This window comes from Hemiscyllium ocellatum, chromosome 14 (genome assembly GCF_020745735.1).
Source record: "Hemiscyllium ocellatum isolate sHemOce1 chromosome 14, sHemOce1.pat.X.cur, whole genome shotgun sequence".
Classification (NCBI taxonomy): domain Eukaryota; kingdom Metazoa; phylum Chordata; class Chondrichthyes; order Orectolobiformes; family Hemiscylliidae; genus Hemiscyllium; species Hemiscyllium ocellatum.
The window spans coordinates 19,812,152-19,836,159 of NC_083414.1; the positions used below are offsets into that span (position 1 = coordinate 19,812,152).

The 24,008-nt window shown below is 40.7% G+C and overlaps 1 protein-coding gene across 1 annotated transcript in view; it reads right to left on the bottom strand.

Annotated features, from left to right (window-relative positions):
* Positions 1–11,744: 11,744 nt before the first annotated feature.
* Positions 11,745–24,008, bottom strand: part of LOC132822460 (tubulin tyrosine ligase 3-like) — a 60,751-nt gene continuing 48,487 nt past the window's right edge. Inside the window, exons 9-13 of the mRNA XM_060835839.1 lie at positions 22,755–22,944; positions 19,688–19,836; positions 16,766–17,009; positions 15,472–15,907; positions 11,745–13,436 (exon numbers count right to left, since the gene is read on the bottom strand). Of these exons, the coding sequence (XP_060691822.1) occupies positions 11,745–13,436; positions 15,472–15,907; positions 16,766–17,009; positions 19,688–19,836; positions 22,755–22,944 (2,711 nt within the window). The remainder of the gene's footprint in view (positions 13,437–15,471; positions 15,908–16,765; positions 17,010–19,687; positions 19,837–22,754; positions 22,945–24,008) is intronic.

Here is a 24,008-nt window from a genome sequence, read left to right on the forward strand (position 1 = left end):
TCCAGATGAAGGGCTTTTGCCTGAAATTTCGATTTTACTGCTCCTCGGATGCTGCCTGAACTGCTGTGCTTTTCCAGCACCACTCTAATCTAGACCCCAATTGATTCATCAGTCAGTATAGATTTTCTTTATGATGTGAAGGTGCCCATGTTGGACTGGAGTGGACAAAGTTAAAAATCACACAACACCAGGTTATAGTAAATCAGGTTTATTTGAAAATACAAGCAAGCAACCTATTTAAACACATTGTGATACATCTGGGGCAGGTAGGAGTTGAACCTGGACCTTCTGGAATTGGTCAGTGTACACTTCCCAATTTTCAATCCTCTTAACACTCCCTATCTCATCCCCCTTTAATATGTTCAAACTAACCTCAGTGCACATGGGACCCTTTCTTCATAACCATCTCTTTCATCCTCATCATGTCACAGGCCGTCAAATGCAGTATATTTCCCAAAATTTCCCTGATTCAGGAATTGTTCCATCAGACTGGAGAGTAGAAAGAATAACATATCTAGAAGGAAGGGAGGCACTGGTCCCAAACTGTTGACTCTGCTTTCTCTCCACAGATGCATCCAATCCTTCAGAGTTTCTCAACCAGTTTTGTTCCAGAATTCTAGCATCCACAGTTTTTTTTTGTTTAAAATTGATGTCTGGTTAACTGGAAGCCACTGTTTGAGATTGAGGACTGGGATGATAGGTGCACAGGACTTGTTGCAAGTTGCATATGGACGGCGGGATTTTTGATCATCATAAAGTAATGGATGATGGAAGAAGGGAATGCCAGCCCGGAATAATCTCATCACAAGACAATAAAGACATGGAAGACAGTTTCAGCCACAGATGAGCTGAGGCAGGATGGAGTCAGGCAATATTATGGAGGTGGAAAAAGATTAAATGATTAAGTGGAAATGCTTTTGGAAAGCTCTTCTAGGAGTTGAATATAATATCAAAATTGTGTCAACCTCTGACAGATGGATGGGATTAGTGACCAGGGAGTTGTGTTTGTGGTAGGAACCAAAGACAATGACTTTGTTTAAATTTAGTTGGAGAAAATTTCTATTGCACCAGTTAAAGCAAAATACTGCAGAGGACTTCTCTGAAGAATAATACCAGACATGAAACATTGGATGTCTCCACAGATGCTGCAAGACCTGCTGAGTTTCTCCAACATTCTCTGTGTTTGTTTCTCCTACTCCAGTTTGGATGTTGGACAAGCAGTCTGGCAGTTTAAAGACAGCAGAGGATCGAGATAGCTATGAATCAAGAAAGATATTGGTGAGGTCAAGCTGAGTATCATCTTGTATGCGTACTGTTTTTAAAATTATGCTGTCCAGAAACAACAGGTTGACAAGAAGTGGAAAGTAAGAGAAAACGTTTTGGGAGAGAAACAATTGTTTCTATATATTACCTTGTGTCTTAATTCAGCTAATGCAGTATTATCTTGTAAATTTGCTGACGCACAGACTAAAATTGGAGCAGATTTGAGTGCATAATCTGCTACAATTCTGGAATCTATGGGGAGATTGGTGCAGCAGTGCGTTTGATGTTTAATTCATAGATTCATACAATGCAGAAACAGCCCTTCAGATCATCAAGTCTGCACCAACATAACTACCACTAAAAGTGCACTAATCTCAATTTCCTACACTTGTCCCATATCCCTGAATGTTATGATATTTCAAATTCTCATTCAAATATTTTTAAAGGTTGTAAGGTTTCTGACCTCCACCCAAGCAGTGCATTCCAGATTCCACAACCTGCTGAGTTAAAAAAAAAATCCCAAATACCCTTTGAATCTCCTGCCCTTTTCCCTAAAACTATGACCCCTGATGATTGACTTCTCAATCAAGGGAAACAGCAACTCTCTATCCACCATGTCCATACCCTTCATAATCTTATACACCTCCATCATATTCCCCCCTCAGTCTTCTCTGCTGTAAAGAAAACAAATTAATTAGACCAATAATCCAAAAACCTGACCTAATAATCATAGTTTGGAAGTTGAATTCTACCATGATCATTTGCAAATTTGTATTCAGTTTAAAATAAGAATGTTGATTCACTAACATTCTTCACTGGTATACTCTCACCAATTATCCATCCTTTGAAGTATTGTAGCAAATTAAATATTTTTTCAGGAATGTTCATATTCCAAGATTGAATTCACAAAAAGATTTTCCCTTGTCTGTAAAACTCAATTTTCCTTTATTTTAAATATATATTTATTGAATAATTTTTACTCTTTTTACAAAAAAACCAAAAAGTTATACAAATACAGAAATACAGAAAAGTAGAAATAATATCACTTTCTTATATTACAGCAACATTAACAATAAACTACCTACTACTTTTCAAGATATAATCGTCTCATATTTACTTAACCCAAATTAAAATAAACTCAAGGAAAATGAAATAGTATAAAATTACATTATGTTGGACTACATTACATTACTCTACTCGCCACACCTCCACCAAAGCTCCCGTCCATGGAAGCAACAGTTCTTATACCCGTATTTACTAGGCCTCCCCCCCACCACCACCACCCCCAACCCCCGGGGTCCCCGGACCACCATATACAGCCCTCATGGCTATATAAAGGCCCTAATCAGTACCACCAATACATCCACGTCTATGTAATTTAGAAAGGGCTCACCATATTTGTTAGATAATCTGGGGGGACATGCTCCATCACAAGTCTGTGCCACTCTGCAAGATGAGTATGTTTTTCTAATTTCCCATTCATTAGAATGTTCTTCCTGGCACAGTGTGTAAGAACGTTAAATAACCTTTTCCTGTGCTCACCCAGAGAGGGCAAATTCGGTAGTCCCAAATGAAGGGATACAGGATCCTCCTTAACTTCAATTCCCAGGATCTTCTCCAGCTCACTCACTATGGCACCCCAGTATCCGCGAATCTTGTAACAGGTCCAAAAGTAATGTGTGAGGGTGTCTATGCTGATTTTACATTTGGGGCATTTTGGAGAAGATCCTTTCTTAAACTTCGGTAATCTCTCTTTGGCGCCATATGGGCTCTGTGAAGGATCTTTAGTTGCATTGCTTGTGCTTTATTGCATATTGAAATTTTCTTAACATTCCCCCATATATCCTCCCATGTTTTTGATGAGATTTCTTCCCCTAACTCCTGATTCCAGATTCCATGGAGTCTCTTATTATCTCCCAAGACGTTCCTTCTCTGCAGATGATACATGGTACTAACTAAGAGAGCACCCCACATTGGAGCACTCTTCTTTCTATATCCAACTTATAGGACAGGGCTAAGAGCGTGGTCTTCTTCTGTATATAATCCCTAACCTGGAAGTATCAGAAAGGTCCCTATTAGGAATACCATATTTCTAACTTAATTGGTTGAAGAACATCAAGACCTCTCCCTTGAATAAATCTCCAACACAGAAGATTCCCTTACCCTACAATGCTCTAGAGCCAGAGTCCATTGACCCCGGTCTAAATCCTTGGGCTGCTACTAATGGGGTGAATGGTGAAGTCTTAAGCAAATTGCCCTCACCCTGCTGCATTAACCTCCATGTTTTCACCATATTGATGATAATCAGGTTCTCACAGTGCTCAGCCACAGGTCTCATCTTGTCCATAAACAGTAAATTGATGAGGGGATTTCTCGCCTGCAAGGCCTCTACATCAAGCCATATCGGCCTTGAGTTCTTATGCACACATTCAGTCACATTTGACAGCAGGGTGCCTGTTTGGTATCTCTTCAGATCTGTGAGGTCCATCCCCTCCATATCCTGTGTAAGTTGCAACTTGGTAAATTTAATTGGGGGCTGCCTACGGCATCAACTAAATAGTCATTCAACAAGAAAACCGTCAACCCTCCGCAGCATCTGTCTGGGTAATAACAACAGGAACATCCTCATGGGATATAATAACCAAGCAAGAACATTCATTTTAGTCAAGGCTATATGACCTAACCATGATATGGGTGGTCCCTCCCACCACTGCAAGTCCTGCTTTATTCTTTCAAACAACTGTATAAAGATAGCTCTGTGCGGCTGACAGAAGGTAGGGGCAATAAAAATTTCCAGATAGAGAAAACCTTTCTGTGACCACTTAAAAGGAAACTCCATTCTGTCCTCCTGCTTCGGTACTCCCACCAACCCCTCCCCCCATAGGCATGATTTCTGACATTTCAAAATTTATCCTGTATCCCAAAAACTGCCAAGTAATTTAATATTTTGTATTAGCCTGGGTACAGACTTTTCCAGGTTAGCCAAAAACAGAAGGACATCATCCACATGAAGTGTAATTTTGTGTTCCCCAGTTCCCACCTTTGGTGCCACTATTTCAGGGTCCTTTCAGATGGCCTCCACCAACAGCTCAATTACCCAGGTAAATAGTAGTGGCAAAGGGGTACGCCCCTGTCGGCTGCCTTTCCCCACATTAAAATTGCTTAATTTGACCCCATTTGTGATAACCACCGCCTTGGGGTCTCTATATAACTCTGCCACCCACCTAGCAAAGGCCCCTCCCAGACCAAAGCGATCGAGAACAACAAAAAAGATACGACCATTTCAATCAAAAGCCTTTTCTGCATCCATTGAGACCACCAAGCCCAGAATTAATCTCTACTGACATATTTCCACTATGTTCAGTACCCTCCTGATATTGCTGGAGGAGCTACAACCCTCTTTTATAATTACAGGCAACACCTTTTCCATCCTCAAAGCCAGCACGTTTGATAAAATTTTGAAGTCCACATTCAACAATGATATGGGCCTGTATGATGCACAATCCTAAGAGAGGGTGGAATGCAGTCCTGGCTATATGAATGACTATACATCTTCATAAGTGCCTCAGCTAACGTGTGTATAAACTCCTTGTAAAATTCACTCGAGAACCCGTCTGGACTGAGTGTCTTGCTACTTTGGAGCTGACTCACCACCTCTTGCACTTCCTGTATCACCAGACCTGAATTTAAAAAGGTAGACCGGATCTGTGTTTATACCGGTGAGGTCCAGATTTTCAAAAAAGAATCTCACTCTCGCTACTCCATCCCCACAGCCCTTCAACCAGTATAACTCTACACAGACTTCCCAAAATCTGGCATTAGCCTTTTCCAGCTTGCGAGTGATGTTGCCAGTTCTCTCCCTAATAGACACAATGGACTGCACAGCACTTTTCTTCCTAGCCAGGTATCTACCTGGCTTATCCCCATATTTGAACAGCCTTTGTTCTGCAAAGGAGACCCCTCACTTTGCCACTTGTGTGAGCACTGAGTCCAGAGCAGCCCAGAGAGCCATGACCTGCTGTAACTTAACCACAGATGTTCTGCTATAATATGCCGACTCGGCTGCCTTCAGCCAGGCCTCAAGCATCAGCTGCTGCTGTCCTCTTTGCCTCCCTCTCGTCGTTGAGTATGAACTAATCAGATCCCTTAAAAACGCCTTGGTGGTCTCCCAAAGTACTGATGGATTACTGGCCATAACCCAATTAGAACATAGAACATAGAACAATACAGCACAAAACAGGCCCTTCAGCCCACGATGTTGTGCCGACCACTGATCCTCATGTATGCACCCTCAAATTTCTGTGACCATATGCATGTCCAGGAGTCTCTTAAATGTCCCCAGTGACCCTGCCTCCACAACTGCTGCTGGCAACGCATTCATGCTCTCACAACACTCTGTGTAAAGAACCCACCTCTGGCATCTCTACACTTTCCTCCAACCAGTTTAAAACTATGACCCCTCATGTTAGTCTCTGGCTATCGACTCTATCTATGCCTCTCATTATCTTGTATACCTCAATTAGGTCCCCTCTTCTCCTCCTTTTCGCCAATGAAAAAAGTCCAAGTTCAGTCAACCTCTCCTCATAAGATAAGCCCTCCAGTCCAGGCAGCATCCTGGTAAACCTCCTCTGAACCCTTTCCAAAGCATCCACATCTTTCCTATAATAGGGCGACCAGAACTGGACGCAGTATTCCAAGTGCGGTCTAACCAAAGTTTTATAGAGCTGCAACAAGATCTCATGACTCTTAAACTCAATACCCCTGTTAATGAAAGCCAAAACACCATATGCTTTCTTAACAACCCTGTCCACTTGGTGGCCGTTTTAAGGGATCTATGTACCTGCATACCAAGATCCCTCTGTTCCTCCACACTGCCAAGAATCTTATCCTTAATCCTGTACTCAGCTTTCAAATTCGACCTTCCAAAATGCATCACCTCACATTTATCCAGATTGAACTCCATCTGCCACCTCTCAGCCCATCTCTGCATCCTGTCAATGTCCCACTGCAACCTACAACAGCCCTCTATACTGTCAACCTCCAACCTTTGTGTCATCTGCAACTTGCTGACCCATCCTTCAATCCCCTCATATAAGTCACGAATAAAAACTACAAACAATAGAGGCCCAAGGACAGAGCCCTGTGGAACACAACTCACCACAGACTTCCAGGCAGAATATTTTCCTTCTACTACCACTTGCTGTCTTCTGTTGGCCAGCCAATCATAGTTTCCTCTTCCCCAATTAAATATCCTCCTATTTTGCCTAATTCTCTTCTCCATAGCTATGTAGAATGTGAGGCAGTTGTGGTCACTATCACCAAAATGCTCTCCCACCACAAAATCTGATACCTGCCCCACCTCGTTTCCAAGCACTAAGTCTAGAATGGCCTCTCCCCTCGTCGGCCAATCAATGTACTGAATTTGGAAACCCTCCTGAACACACCTTACAAAAACAGCTCCATTCAAATCTTCTGTTCGAAGGAGGTTCCAATCAATATTGGGAAAGTTAAAGTCACCCATTACAACAACCCTACTACGTCCACACTTTTCCAAAATCTGCCGACCTATGCTTTCTTCCATCTCCCTGCTGCTACTGGGGGGCCTGCTCCCTTGCTGTTCCTAATTTCCACCCATACTGACTCGGTAGGCAGATCTTCCTTAACAATGGAAGCTTCTGTAGCTGTGATACCCTCTCTGATTAGTAGTGCTACACCCCTTCTTTTTCCCCTCTCCCTATTCTTTTTAAATGCTCTAAACCCTGGAACATCCAGCAACCATTCCTGCCCCTGAGAAACCCATGTCTCTGTTATGGCCACAACATCATAGCAGCAGGTACTGATCCATGCTCTAAGTTCGTCACTTTTTTTCCTGATACTCCTTGCGTAAAAGCAAACACACTTTAACTGATATCTTGGTTCCTTGCCAAGAAAATCCTTCCAACTAGCTGGTCTACCTCTTGCTATTGCCTCATCTGCATCAACTCTCACCTCCGGTTCCCACCCCCCTAGTTTAAGCCCTCTCGAACTACTTGAGCAAACCTTCCACCCAGGACATTGGTCCCTTTTCCAGTTCTGATGCAACCCGTCCTTCTTGTACAGGTCCCACCTTCCCCAGAAAGCATCCCAATTATCCACATATCTGAAGCCCTCCCTCGTACATCAGCTGTGCAGCCACCGTATTAAGCTGTGCCCACTCCCTGTTCCTCGCCTTGCTATCTCGTGGCACCGGTAGTAAACTAGAGAACACTACTCTGTTCAGCCTGCTTTGCAGCTTCCATCCTAACTCCCTGAAATCACTTTTTATATCTTCAATCCTTTTTCTGGCTATATCATTAGAGCCAATATGTAACAAGATTTCTAGCTGTTCGCCCTCCACTTTTATAACCTTATACACCCGATCGGAGATGTCCCGGACCCTGGCACCAGGGAGGCAACATACCTTCCGGGAATCCTGACCCTGACCACAAAATCTTAGCCGCCTTGCTGATATATATGGTCACTACTTTCTTTCCTGGCTGTCCCTCTGGTCGTCATCACTTCCCCCTGCTGCTCCTGCTCTTTCTGTGAAGAAAAAAAACACCGCTGCCCGTTACTGGTAAGTAATTTTAAAACAAACTGTCTTACCTTAGCTGTAGTCTTCCGGGTTCGTTTAAACTCAACTCCTGCTCGCATTCAATTGATGTCCCAAAAAGCCCTGAACTCCCTTGTAATGCACTGTGCAAAGTTGCCATCCTTCAACAAAAACTGATCCATGTGCCAAGGCTGTGTGTCTATTCCACTACCCTTGGTCTTAACATCCAAGTCTATTCTTGATAGTTTATAAACTGTGGTGAATGACTGCATTGCTGGAAGGTTGGGCAAGAAGGTACTGATGGTGCATCATTTGAGGTTCCCAATTGTTCCTTCATGGTAGAGTTAGCCCTGGGGACTGCAACCTCCTTTTTATTATCCTGACTTGGGAATGAGACTTGGAGGCTGCAGAGAAAAGCAAAGATTTGTTGGTGTGCTGAGCCACCATCCTTATCCAAGGTTTAATTAAGAGAATGGCGCTCAATGTTGCAATTGGGAATAGCAGATTGGCAGGACATTACAAAGCTCAGAGGGAAAAAGTGATTTTTTTGGGGGGGAAAGTATGCTTGTCCACAGAACTCTGAAGATAGTAGGACAAGTTTACAAAATGGTCAAAAAGGTACATGGGATACTTCCCTTTATCAGCCATGGCATAGGTTATACAGGGATGGACGTCATTTTGGAGCGGAACATAACTTTAGCTAGGCCACATCTAGTGTAGTTCTGGTTGCCACACTATAGGAAGGATATGATTACACTAGAGGGGGTGCTGAGGAGATTCACCTGGACATTGTCCGATTGGAGCAGTTTACCTGTAAAGATAGGTTGGATACATTCAGGTGTTTCTCTTACAGCAGAGAAGGCTGAGGGGGAAGCCTGATTGAGGACTATAAGATTATGGGGGGCAGAAGCAGATGAAAAGGAGGCAGCAGTTCCCCTTACCTACAGGGTTAATAACAAGAAGACATAATTTTAAGTTGAAAGCCAGGAGGTTTAGAGGGGTTTTGAGGAAACTACTTTCACCCAGAGGGTGAGGGGATCTGGAATGCACTGCCTGGGAGGGTAGTAGAGATGAAAAACCTCACAACCTATAAAAGGTATTTTGATGAACGCTTAAAATGTCATTATCCCCATTCAAAGTAATGGGCTTAATGCTGGAAAGCTTGCTTAGCTTACATTTAGAGTAGTTTGGTCAGTGCAGACTCAACAAACTGAAGGGCCTCTTCTGTACTCTATGATTCAATGACTCTATACAGTAAGAGGCACTTGACTCAAAGCCATCCTTTGTGGTTTCCTATGCAAGCTACCAGATGTATACATTATCCCTGTTGTGATAAAGAGCTGATGGTGTACAGGATCTGAGTATTGGAGCTCCTTTTATGTTTTAAATGTGAGCCTTGATAGACACTTGAAATATAGCATCACTATGGTGTAATTAAATAACAGCAATTGATTGCACATGAGCCATTTGTTGGAGATGCCTGGGACCCATCCCACTGTGTGACGTTCTTCTGCAGTAGCAATCTTGCAAGGCTAACTTGTACTTGGAGGTATGAAGCGTTGAGTGGCAAGTGGTACACAGCTTGGCAGAGTACAGCATTTCATTCATCCTCTTGTGGCTGGTGCTCTTCAGCTGTCTACGGCTGTCAACCCATGTAGCTAACTCCTTTTCTCCGAACAGCATCTCTAAAGTGTGGTGTCACATTTTGCCGAGGCTTTAGGATTTTCGGGGTGAGTGAGACTGATGAGCAGAGGTCAAGTATTGTTTCTGTGTTGCAGGCAGTGAAGTACTGACTGGATGCCACTTACATACAGTGTCTCGATGGTAGAGACAGAGAGGAGAGGGCAGCCCTTCCTGACCACCTGTCCATAAAATTTGGTATTTCACCAGTTCGCGCTCAAGTAATGGTCTGAGGTCATAATTGAGCGATTGACTTAGAGCTCTAGAACACCTCCACTAGGAGTAGAAGTGCCCCCTACTTTTAGGCCCATCTATATACTTAATCTAAAAAAAAATCAGCAACTGTTTTGAAAAGGCAAATACATTTATGGAAAATTATTGTTGTGTTTTTTAAACAAAAACCTGCACAAAATTTACAATCTGTGTCTGTGCTTGTTGCTGTTTGTCTCACCTTCCCTCCCTTCACTCTCGGGAAATAAAACATTCAATCATCTTCTATCTACTCTTTCATTTTTTGCACAGCCTGCTCAGTGATAGAAATAGAGACATCAGAACAGATGGCCTCCTGACAACTCATTTAGATGTGATTTACGGTTGATAAGGAGAATGAAAGCAACCGAAAATTAGGAAAGTTAGACTTGCCTGGTCTATAGTGAAGAATGTTGGAATTCAAACGAGCAGCATCATTCATGCATTTGAGTAATGATAATCTCTGACCTCTAATGGTCTGAGTTAGTCAGACTGGTTGATCATCCATAACATTGTTCACAGGCAGCCAAGGTTAAATATAATGGTCAAATAAAATGGAGTAAGGGTAAAGGGCATTATTGGACCAGGAGTTTTCAATTTAATTCATCTCATTTTGAAGCCATACACTCTTTCCTATTTTGATTTTCTTTGATTAAATATAGTTAAATAGCAAAACATGGCAGTTAGGGGAGATGGTGTCTATAGATGAGCATACCAGAGCCTCAAGTTAATGTTCTGGTGATACCGGTCTTAATCCCACATCGGCAGATTGTAACACTTGGATTCAATATTAAAAAGAAGTTTGTCTAATTATGATGATGTTGGTTGTTGCTAAAAACTCATCTGGTTCACTAATGTCTTTTAGGGAAGGAAGTTTGTTATGCTTACCAGGTCTGGCCACCATGTGACTCCAGATCCATTGAACAATTAGGGATGAGCAATACATGCTGAACAAGTCAGGGATGCCCACGTCCCACAAACTGATAAGAAAAATGAAAGCTGACTGGAGCACAGCATTCTCAACTGAGGAGTTGAAGAACTCAAAACTGAGGTTCTGAAGCATCAGTGATTATACAGTAGCAAATGTACACAGGCCATTTTCAATATAAGGAGAAAGTGAAGACTGCAGATGCTGAGGATCACAGTTGAAAAGCATGGCGCTGGAAAAACACAGCAGTTCAGGCAGCATCCCAGGAGCAGGAAAATCAACGTCGATTCTCCTGATCCTCAGATGCTGCCTAACCTGCTGCGCTTTTCCAGTGCCACAATTTTCATTGTAAACCTGGTCATAGTAATTTATAATGGAAAAGTTGAGACAGAACTGTGATAATAACACATCAGTAGAAAACAATGATTTGCATACAGGAAAAGCACATAAGCATAAAATTAACAGTATAGATACTTTCAGATCTCGAGATATTTTGTTACATTTCACATTTATTGTACTTGATTGCATCTTATTTGTTATGTTCAATGTTTATTGTATCTGATCTATTCCACACATTCTGTTGCTTTAGTACTTGTTTTGTATTTCAAATTTCCACCAGCATTTTCAGTTTAGCTGGAAGATTGACAAAAGCAGAGGTAGTTTTATTTTATGTAAAGAAACAGAAACAAATCAAACTATGATCAATGATGAGAACAATGTCCAATTCATTATTAAAATCACTTTCAATTTTTCAGATCCAACTGTGAAACCTGACATGTGCAAGCAGTTGGCTTTTAAACGATCATAAAATGATATATCTTTTTTAAAAAAAAGCTTCTTTTCAAAACACAATGGCTAGCAAATAATGCATATTGTCGACAGAGTAAAAGCTACATTTTATCAAAAGGTAATTTCAGAGGGCACAAACCTGCCAAGAGGTAGTGCAAAAACTTAGTCTGGTGTAGTGAAACAGTTGGAAAGGACTTGACAGCACAAACATCCACGAGAAATTATTGGATAATCTGAGAACAACTTGTCAGCACAATAACTGTGTTACTGAAAGAGTGGGAAAGAGCTGGTCAGCAGATGCTTCTTTATGTTGAACAGGTTGCTAGTCGCATTCTTATGGGTTTCAATGTACTTGTTGCTGATCTCACTTGAAGCTTTAAATTGTGGCTGCAAGCCAGTAATATGAAGCTGTGGAATATTCGGATCTTTTAGGTGTAGCCTTGGCGAATTGTAGGAATATCGCAATGGAGCAGATTTCTCATGGACAGTTCTAACTCTGTTCGCATCTGTGGCAGGTGAGGATTTGGAATGCTGCATGTCTTTAAAGTTCAACATATCAAGACTCAAACATTTCAAATTTACATGGAGGGGATCTCTGAGCATCTGTCGATTGGGCAAAATTAGATGTTTTACAGACATACTCATCTGCGTGATCTTAGATCTAGGCTGTAAACGCTGCTTGTTGACTTTCTTAATTGCTTCAGTCTTGCTAAACTTTGGCACTTCATAATCGTGTTCCATATTGTCACCTGGGTCAAGTTTGGTATTGTTTTCAGTTTCAGTACCTTGAGTTGTTTCAGCAATGTTATTTTTCATTTCTTGCATTTCATCCCATGCTTTTACAATACTGGTGCCCAGAACTTTGGGGCTGCTTAATTTCTTTGCTTTTTTACGGTTATAAGAAGTGTAATTCCTTGGCTTGTGATGATGTTTGGAAGTGCTGGAAGTTTTTATTTTACTGGAGTTATAGGTATTGTCGACAGTTTTCTCTTTCCCACAAGTGTTGGAACTGCCATGGTCTTGAATATGGTTGGGATCTTGGGAAATATTAAGATTCTTTGCATCGTTAGCACTGGGAGCTGTGGAATTGTTTAGATCATTGGAATGAATGGGAATGGGAGAATCTTTTGTATGGCTGGGATTTAACAAATTGTTTGTAGTGCTGGAAGAACTGGAATTTGACAGATCCTTTGCACCATTGGAATCAGTCAAATTTAAGGGATTTTTTGTGACACTAGAATTATTAGCAGTTAATGAATCATTTGGAGTACTGGAATTATTTGAATCTAATAGATATTTTGCAATGCTGGAATTAGTCGAATTTGGTTGACTTTTTGTGATGCTGGGATTACTGGGATTTAAAGGATTGCTTGTATTGCTAGAATTACTATGATTCAAAGGATTTCTAATTGCACCGGAATTCATTGAATATAATACATTTTTTGTGATACTGAAGTGGTTGGGAATTAAAGAATTCCTTACCATGTTCAAATTATTGAAATTTAACAGATTCTTTGCAATGCCAGTATTATTGACATTAGGTGGAACTTTGCTCTGAATTGGAAGTAAAGGATTCTTTTCATTACCAAAATAGATGAGATTCTTGATATTGCTAGTATTGGAACTCTTTGCAGTTGGTAAATTAAGAGGACGTTTTGCAAATTCAGGATTGCTGTCGATTATGGCAAGTTTTGATTTGATTGGATTGCTGCATAGTTTGGGATAGTCTCTATTTTTGGTAGATTCGGTGTTAGCTGCTTTATTTACATCATCATTCATGGCTACTTGGCGGTTTTGTGATGTGAGACCACATATTTTTTGCACGGTTTCAGAGATCTGGGAAATGTTACGCAATCCATTGCTCTGGCTCTTTGGAATAAGTGCCAATGGTTTCTTGATGCTGGATCCTTCAACGAGCAGATTGATTCCTAAGTAAAGGGGAATGGCCATAGAACACTGTGAAAGAAAGTAAACCAAATTACTTGTAAATGACAAAACAAAGCAAGATCTCACATCAGCATTTATGGCTACCATAAAATCCCTGAACATTTGCATTATGGAGATAATAATAAATTATTGGATTTGATGCATATCCAATTGTGGCAAGTAAAAGATATGTGGAAAATTGGGTAAAATAAATGACAGTTAATTTGATGTTTTCAAAAATCTAGGGATAATCAGAGAAAACATTAGTACTTATTTTTCTTTAATTTAATCTTGGATTTGCTGAAATGTTCAGTGTGCTTCTTCCACGAGGTTACAGAAACTAGTGGAGGTCAGGATGGGAGGAGGTGGGGGGGTTGCAGGTTGTGGGTTGCAGAGGAGGGGGTATGGATGGGGGTACAACAGATCTTGGAATAATAAGATGCGTTCGGCACAATTATCAGTCATTGAATCATCTCAGCTCCGAAAAAGCCAATTTAGTTCACGCAGACCATACGAGGTGTAGTGGACAGCGAAGAAGGTTACCTCAGATTACAACAGGATCTTGGTCAGATGGGCCAATGGGCTGAGGAGTGGCAGATGGAGTTTAATTCAGATAAATGCGAGGTGCTGCATTTTGGGAAAGTGAATCTTAGCAGGACTTATACACTTAATGGTAAGGTCCTAAAGAGTGTTGCTGAACAAAGAGACCTTGGAATGCAGGTTCATAGCTTCTTGAAAGTAAAGTCACAGGTAGATAGGATAGTTAAGAAGGCATTTGGTATGCTTTCATTTCTTGGTCAGAGTATTGTGTAAAGGAGTTGGGCGGTCATGTTGTGGCTGTATAGGACATTGGTTAAGAATATTGCGTGCAATTCTGATCTTCCTATAGGAAGGATGTTGTGAAACTTGAAAGGGTTCAGAAAATCCTGCCTTGCAGTGTTCTTCCAGCCTCTTGCTTGTGTACCTAGAAGTCGTCAGCCAGCCAACAATTATGATTACTCTTAAGTGAGTAACTCCAAGACTTTATCATTAGTGTACCAGTCACCCTAAGTCTCCTGTGAAAAAGTGAAAGAGGTGGAAGGAGGTCAGGCAAGAAGAAATTTTGGGGAGCAAAAAGAACATTGCCTCAATCCTGTGGACCGGTGGTATTAAACTGTGCATCCCTACTGCTTACTTCCTCCACCCATTACTCCAATGTCTTCCTGTTTTTTTGTGTGTTTAGGGATTTTTAAAAAGGAAGTTAGAGTTTCAACTAGTGGAGTTGTATGTTGGTAGTTCACTGTTTTGTTTACTTGTGGCTAGAACTTATTTTTTTTATAGTATATTATTGTATTAACTTATTTATTGTAATAAACAGTCATTTTTGCTGAGTACAGGAACTTGGGCAGTGTTTTCTATTAATCTGATTCCATTAGACAAGTAAATTAGGGACTTTGCGTGCTTTAATTAAATCATTAAATTTGATGGCGACTGGGAGAGGCGGGGTTTCTGAATCAGTGCACTTTCCAAAGTGAATCGTGACAGACTGGAGAATGTGAAATAAAAGCAGAAAGTGCTGGAGAAAAGCATTGAGAGAAACAGAGTTAGCAATGTTCAACTTCAATATCACGTGCTTTCAGAATCCAACATCTGAGTATCTGAGACTCTCAGGTTTAAAGCCGAGAAGATAAGAGTGTTTTTTTAGAGAGCTTCTTCTTCTTTTGTCTATTTCCTGTAGCGGTACACCACTAACCGGATCAGAGCTGAAAATGTGTTGCTGGAAAAGCGCAGCAGGTCAGGCAGCATCCAAGGAGCAGGAGAATCGACGTTTCAGGCAGCATCCTAAAGAAGGGCTCATGCCTGAAACATCGATTCTCCTGCTCCTTGGATGCTGCCTGACCTGCTGCGCTTTTCCAGCAACACATTTTCAGCTCTGATCTCCAGCATCTGCAGTCCTCACTTTCTCCACTAACCAGATTATACATTCCTATTTCATTGTAATGTTTGTCCAGTATTCTGAGCAGGAAGCAATCATTTCCCTTTATTTCCCTTTGCGTTTCCCTATAGTCAGTGGCATTTATATTACCTGTTTATACAGAAGCTCAAATCTGCCTGTGTCACAGGTCTTCTCAGTTCTTCGGTCGATAATCACTTTTATTGTATCCTCCTGAACATTGCTGCACAATGTGGCTGTCACTGGTGTTGAAGGTGACATTGTGGGGCTACAATTAATTTCAATCAGCCATGGTTTAAAGTCCTCTCCCAACAGGAAATCGGCTCCGTACAGCTCGAAGCTGTTCTTGCGAGGTTTTACAATGTCCTGCATTACCTGCATGGTATTCACAATTGCCTTCTTCATGCCTGGAGAGATGATATCGTCCCAGATGTTTTCAAAGCCATTTTTGTTCAGATACTCTTTGAACTGGTTACTGGACCACATGTTGTCTCTAGGAACTAACGGGTGGCGACTGGAGGAGGCCACAAAGTGTTTTTGGATTGAGTTATTGCACAAGTGAATTGCTCTAAAAAACAAAGAGAGATTTGTTAACTGCAATAAGATGAACTGCAGTTATCTTTAAGGTGAATGACCATTTACATAGAGGATTTAGACATGACTAACACTGCACAACATAAAGCATTGCTTTAGGATTGTAAGGGAAAATATCTGTAAGATATGTCTGACTTGCAATCTTATGTGGAACAATGAAAGGCTAAAATTCCATAACTGATCATTTCAATCCCAAGCAAAACCTAACAGCTATTGAAAGCATATTTCAACAGATAAATGGTGCAGCAAAACTGTAGCTACCCTTTACATATACTAAGTTGGTAGGCTGCAAAGCATAATTCCCTGATCTGCATCAGGGAAATTAGCCTTTGATGCCATCACTGGACCTGATTTCCACATTTACAATGAATCTTGGGAACTCTTTGCCTTCTCCAACTTCAAATTGTAGACAGTCATATTTAGGTGAGAAAGGAGAAGCTAAGTTCTTTACAATCCATTTTAAGTCTCTCTTCCTGCCTGTTTTCCATCAGATGGGGCTGAGAAGAGGGTAAGAGAGTTCAAGTCAAGTTGAGATTTAGGGGTCAGAGTAAGATATTTTGGGAAGGCGATTATCATTAAATTTATCTTGTTTGTCAGCCACCATTTTCATTCTGGCACAACTACTATTTATTGCATTGACCTATGGCTGAGAGTCAAAAATATTACAGCCCTTACAACCCAATTCGGCCAAAAACCCAAAGTCCCAGTTCTTTAATGGCACTGTCTTCAAGTGCACATGCTCCCCATTTATTACCCTTATTGTTAATGAGATTTCATTCTCAATGAATCACCATTCAAGAGAAATTGCCTGAGTTGTCATGGTGATACATACGTGTCTAGATTGTCCAATGAGAATGCCTGAGATGAGAAGCGTAGATAGCAGTCTTTATAGTACCAGATCGTCACAGGGTTCCAGTCTGTCACTAAAAACCATTGCCGCATATCAAATTTTGTCCCATAAATAAGCAACGGGTGTTCAATGTATTTCTGCACTACCCACTTGCCATCTGCGATGAGAGTTGTCTGGCCATAAACTAGCTTCACGATCTGCTCCAAACGGTTCATGCAAGTGATTCCTGCAGAGATCGACAATAAAAATCTCATTTTCCACCCAACTGAAACCACACTTCAGGCAAATAGTCAGAAAGAGATGTAGGTTACAACACTGACAGTTGTACTGGAAAGATACACTCTCTACCCTCCAATTGAGGAACAAACTGAGAGACATATTTATGTTTATAAATAAACTCAAAGAATCACAGAGTAGTACAGCACATATGCAGACTGTGGATATATGGTAGAACTATTTAATATCTCATTTGCCAGAGTCCTGTAAATTTGTTCACATATTTACTTAATTCCCTTTTGAAAGTTACCATTTTGCCATCATTTCAATTAGTGCAGTCTTAACTCCTGATTCAGTTTCTCTGCTTTACTGAGCCTTCATGACCTACTGCCAATTCTTCCCATATAATCCATGAGATCTTCTCCATCACTAACTCTTCCAACCTTCTCCTTCCTACCTCCAAGGCCCTTCCAATCTATGGCCCCTGAGGCCTTAGTGATATTTTATAATGCAAGTCTTACAATCTCCATCACCATCAGTTCCTTCTGATACCCACCCCATCTCAAGGCTCTTTTTATGTCTCCCCACCACTCTAAGACCTTTCCAATCTCTGCCTTTAGGGTCTGTCCAATCTCCAAATGACACTTCATCCTACCAATAATCTCGTCCTCAGTGCCCAAATCCTCCATCTACCTCAAGATCTATGATTGTCAAGCTTTCAAGGTATTCACTCCCCCAACCTTCTCCACTCCACGCCTGAAGGCTGGTGTTGAATGTTATCTGGATTAGTGGTGCTGAAAGAGCACAGCAGTTCAGGCAGCAATAGTGTGGCTGAGTGGTCTAAGGTGCTGGATCCAGATTCCAGTCTAGACATGGGCGTGGGTTCGAATATCACCCCGGCCAATTCTGCCGATCAACTCTAACTTTGAATGTTATTTGTTTGACAGGCAACTATCTTCTCAATCTGGCTGGGAGAATAAGACTAAAATGTTAATTAGCACCTAACATTCCCATCCTGCTTCCAGGCAAGTGTTTTAGCTGAGGCCTGACCAATATTTTATAAAGGTTTAGCATAAATTCCTCACCTTTGTGCTCTACACTTTTATTTGTAAGGGCAAGGATCGCATCTGATTATTTTTCGTAGCCTTTTCAACTTGTGCTGCCACCAAAATTTTGGGTAGACACACTCTCAGGCCCTTCTGTTTCTGCATTCCCTTTAAAATTATATAATTTAGTTTATATTGTTCTCTTGTTTGTCTGACAGAAATGTAAAATTTCATGCTTCTCCAAATTAAATTTCATCTGCCATGTTTCTGTCCATTTTACCACTTTGCCAATGGACTTCTTAAAACGTGTTACAAATCCTCCTCCTTGCTTATTCCACTTCCCAGTTTTGTGCCATCTGCAAATGTTGAAATTATCCTCTGTTTATCCAAATCCGGGTAATTAATACATTTCAGAAAGAGCAGGGACTCCAATATCAACCCTTGGCAACACAACTGCATATGTTCATCTGATCTGAAAAAGAAATAGCCTTCAAAACAGAGACTCATTGAAGGACAGATCAGTAATATTTTTCTATAAGGAATATACTGAAGTAATGTAACTTTCCAAACTCAAGGAAAGCAAAAAAGATTCTACCAACAGAGTTGAAGCTTTCATATAGTCTGTAACTGATGGATGCATGACAGAAATGTCTTCATGGATATTTGATTTCCTTTACAGAGTGAAATTTTCGAAATATATTGTAATACCTTTGCTGTATGACAAATTATTATTGTCTAACTCTGCCAGGGAACTCCCTCTACATGAATGAATCTATCACTTTTATTCCTCTGGGGTTAATAAGGCAGAACTGGATACCAGTCAATGTATGGATGTCCATTTTGCAGATTACATGGTTCTATAACAGCAGAGAAGATGCAATGAAAATGCACTGTTTCTTTGGGTCTGGCATTTCCCACTTTATTCTTAACGTGGATAAGCAATGAGAAATTCACTGAAAAAGCTGTATCCCATGTAACTGCCATGGAAACCATTGCACTAAAGCTTTTACAAAGAGGTACAAATTTTTGACATTTTTCTTGGCTTTGAAAGAGCTGATATATTGTATAAGTCTGGCTATTTTGTTTTCAGTATGGCAGCATGTCTTTTTTGCTTCTTATATTTTACAAATACATAACTATAACTAAATATTGTCAGACTGCATGCATTGATTTGGTGACATGATCTTTTCTGTCTTAAGAACTGTTGAGCGGGCATGATAAAATTTGGATAATCTCCTGCGACAAAAAGTACTGCAATTAAGAAGTTATAAAATCTGTACACACACAGCAGTGAATGAAATGCAAGCCTCAATTCATAAAGAATCTGGTTTGCTTAAGTACCTATTGACTTAACAATTAATACTTTGGTATGAAACCACTCGAAAGGTAACAAGATGCATCAGTAATGCTAATCTCTCCTTATAAACGGGAAATAAAAAGTGTGGATAAATGATGCTGACCCTCTCATATAAAGGGCATTCTAAAGGTATATTAGTTATGAGATCCTTTCCAATACATGAGGTGACCAAGCAATTTATGCTTCCCCTCCTTTACAATACAAAGAACATAGAACTAGATCTTATAGATTAGTTTCAAGTCATAAAGGTTGCAAGTCACTTTGGATCAGACTCTGTTCTCATACCTCTGCCACGAGACTGGGCTCCAGGTTTCACAATCCAGATGTTCCGCATTCCTTCCATCTTCAGCTGTGTATTCACTTCCTGTAGCTGCTTCAGCATATTTTCACAAACCGCGGCATAGACCTTCCAATTCTGAATTGTTGCTCCCTCACTGAGACAGAGGTATATGACAATGCAACATAAAAGTACAAAAAAAAACTTCCAGAAACCAACTCATGCAGGTCTTTACTGTGGCAAGTGGACTGTTGTGTTTTATAGTTTTAGATTGAGACCATTTTGGAAGCAAACAAGAACTATTTTTGAGGCTTATTTCTAGATGAAATTTTAACATGTTATGATAGAATATGATGTTTAGTTACTTTCATATTTTAATTATTTAAAATCAACCGTCTGGACATGTTACGACACACTCCATGGTCATTACATCCAGAGGTGGGATTTGAATACAGACCTTCCTGGCCCAGATTTGGGGATTCTATCACTGGACCAGAACAGCCTTTTACTACTTGATTTCTAAATCTCTGCGCTTTTTACTTTTGAATAATGCCCTACAATGTACACATTGTCCCTTCACTCTCCATCAAAATTAAAATTAAAAACTCACATCAAACTGCAACTTCCTTAAGTTGTGTTATTCTCTTGATTACCAAGTTTCTTGTTGCAATTTTGAGGCAATATATTTACATATACAGAGGCAGAAGGTTTCGTGGTCAGGAATCGCAAGAAGAATGGGTTTCCCTTCGGTCCTGGTGGAATTTAATGGGAAAGATTGCATTATTGTGTTTGCATTCTGTTCCCCAGTCCCAGGCAGCCAGATCATGATGCTGGGTATCTGTTGGCATGTTATCCTTGCAGAAAATGGCTGCAATCCGAGGACAAGGAAGTGAGAGTAGGAACTTGAGCTAGGTTTTGGGGAGGGAGGGGTTTTAAGAAACATTGATGAATCACAGATGTGGGAAATCAGAGAGGAAGGGGGCATGGAACTGGGAGACAGGGAGAGATCAAAGTGAATTTGTGTGGTAGGTTGTGATAGGGTGCCTTGGAGGACATATGAAGACAACATGGATGCGCAAGGAGAATGTTAGATTGTGGTGGCCCAGGTTGGACATGATCAATGGGGACAGTAATAGGTTTCCTCAGAAAATCAGTGAAGCACTCCCAGTTGTCCCTGGTCCAGACCAGTTCAGGTGAGCCACTTAATTGTTTCTTCCACTGGTCCTCACCACTCTGTGGCTGCTCAGTTCCTCAAGAGACTGGAAACCCACCCAGCCCATATAGAACAGAGACAAAAAAATCTGTGACGTACATCTTCATTAAAATATTTTAGAAAAGGTGCTTTCCTCCTGAGGGGAGGTCGATGACTTCCACTATCTTGTCCACCAATAACTCTCAGGTTCCAGTTGTTAAAACTGTATGTTGGTGGGTTTGAAGTGGCTTGGGCTCGTGTTTAAAAATTTCAAAATGTTTTGACTTTTTATCCAACCAAAACTCACCTGCACTAAAAGCTAAAATTACCGCATTGTGACAGAAATCTGACACTTTGGTCATGTAAATCTCCATACAGTATGTAGTGATCCTATGTTTCAATGGAACCGTCATTACTGGTTGAAGACAATTGCCTTGAGCATTTACCTAAATATTTAAAAACTGACCAGATGTAAATTTAATATTGGTCCATTAAAGCAAAAGGAAGAGGTAGGGAAGGAACAATGGGTTGCAAATTATGTGGTGGGGCCTACTACTGCCTCACTACCCTGACCTGAAGATACCCCACCTACACCTTACCATACTGCCTCCCCAGATCCCTTCTGCCAAGACTCATGCTGGCTGCACATTCCCTATTCTTCACATTCAGATGTTGGGATGTTGAACTACCTCATTCAGATCAATGCTGGTTTTTTCTGTCACCAAGAAATGCCACACACTAGTGGTGACTAATGGTGGGGCAACGAGGGGAATTGCCATTTATGCATCAATTGGAGGGAAACAGTGTACCTAAGAATCCTCTTCTTCCTCCAATTGCTTACCAAGTGAAGGCATGGCTTTTGACTTAGGCCTTTTTTGAATGTACTTCCTCATTATTTGGGGTTAAGTGGTCTATTCATTACGGATTGTATCTTTATAGATGTTGCTGCAGTAACCGTGCCTTACCATTGCCTTGAATGGTAGGCTTTGCTTGCTAATCAGAATGTCACCAGGATATTGCCACGTACATAATGACCCAGAAGTCAAAAAGAGCTGGGTCAAATTCATAGTGGGTTGTTAACTAAAATCTTTATGACACAGTTCATTAACAACTGCAAGTTGATCATTAGCTGACAAACTCATTTCAAACTGAATGAATGTGGTCTAATTAAAGGTCTGAAACATGTCTAAGATAAAGACAAGTTCTTTTGTAGCAAGTGATAAGATTGACTCTTAACTGCCTTCCAGGCAAGTAGAGATGGGCAATAAATGCTAGCCGAGTATTTGAATGTGTTCATTTGAGTGAATAAAATGCAAGTGCTGTCAATATATTTTACAAACTGACTACTAAGAAAGGCAACTGATCCTTTCAAAGCAGACATCAAATTATTAGGTGGCATTTAGGAGAAAGTGAGGACTGCAGATGCTGGAGATCAGAGCTGAAAAATGTGTTGCTGGAAAAGTGCAGCAGGTCAGGCAGCATCCAAGGAGCAGGAGAATCGGGCATGAGCCCTTCGTCAGGAATGGGGGAGTCAGCGAGGAAGGGGGCATGGAACTGGGAGACAGGGAGAGATCAAAGTGAATTTGTGTGGTAGGTTGTGATAGGGTGCCTTGGAGGACATATGAAGATAACATGGATGTGCAAGGAGAATGTTAGATTGTGGTGGCCCAAGTTGGACATGATCAATGGGGACAGTAATAGGTTTCCTCAGAAAATCAGTGAAGCACTCCCTGTTGTCCCTGGTCCAGACCAGCTAAGGTGAGCCAGTTTAGGTGAGTTCAGGTATTAGATGGCATCAGCTATTAAGAATTAATCCTAAAGTGTGGAAATTCATGCTTCTAATTCTGGGTAATAATGCTGGCAGATGAACCAGTTCTACTTACTGAATGACCTCATAGTATTGCTGGATGGTCTCCTCCCAGCATCTTTCTGTCACTGCCGGTGGTGTATCGAGACTCACATCAATGTCCTTGTGGTCCATGGTGTTTAAATATTCCTCACAGGCACGGAGTGCTGTCTCGACTAGTTGAACTGGAACAACACCACCCTTCTTTTGAGTCTGCCTGTGAAAAGCTAAGGAAATCAAAAATGTGGTTTATATTTGTCACTGTCTGTCAGTAACCAGTTTAATAATTACACTCACAATGAAAAGTAAACTCAAATTTAGTATTACTATTTCCCCTTCTTTTTACTGCAGCTTCTCTACATCCTTATTCTCTCAAGACGACATGAAGGCTTTTTTGGAAAACTGTACATTACGTAGGCACCAAGGCCCTATGACATACAATTTTAGTAGCCCTTTTTATATGACCTACGTAGTTGGTTTTATGAGACATTAGCAGGCATGATAACTAATCTGATTCTTCTGTACATCTAACATCCTTGTAAGTAAATTTTCAACAGAGTGGGTCAGTGGATAGCAAACAGGTTTTTGTTCCTTACTCAGAGAATATCAGGTCCTGTGCCATCAGTATATAATAAAAATGAAACAAAGATCATTGCAAAGGTCTGGGTATCATTGGTAAGACCAACAGTTATTGACCTTTCCCAGATGTCCATGAGAAGGTGGTGTGAGGAGGACTTTGCAGAGTTGACTGGTTTGGGTGTCTGTTTCACATATTTGAATATGACGATGCTCAGGTCAAAGCCGAATGATCTGTTTCTATTTTTATTACCTTTTCTCTGAGACAGTCCAAATCTGTATGGCTCACCGATGCATTGCCTTTACTTATGATACAGTCAAGGAGGAACTCTTGCCAACTTCCATTTTCATAAATATTCTAGTTTTGGCATTGAAGCTTTCATTAATGGCCTTTTTTTTTACCCCTTTTGTGAATGACTTAACAACAGTTTTTACAAAGAGGTTACCACCTCCACAAGTAGAATAAATTGACTTTTGCAGAATATACAGAACATTCATTTCATTCTTAAATATGTCAAATGGTGGGAATTCTTCACATTGCTGGAACAAATTCTACCAACTAACAGTTGTATTTTCATAACAGTCTGCTATTGTTAGAATGCATTTTGGGTTTCTCCATGACAACGGATTAGAGTTTGGTTACAAATCTTGTAACTCTTCTTCCAATCAAATTAATGTTGCTGTGCAATCAGTTCAATTGTCAACAAAATGTTTT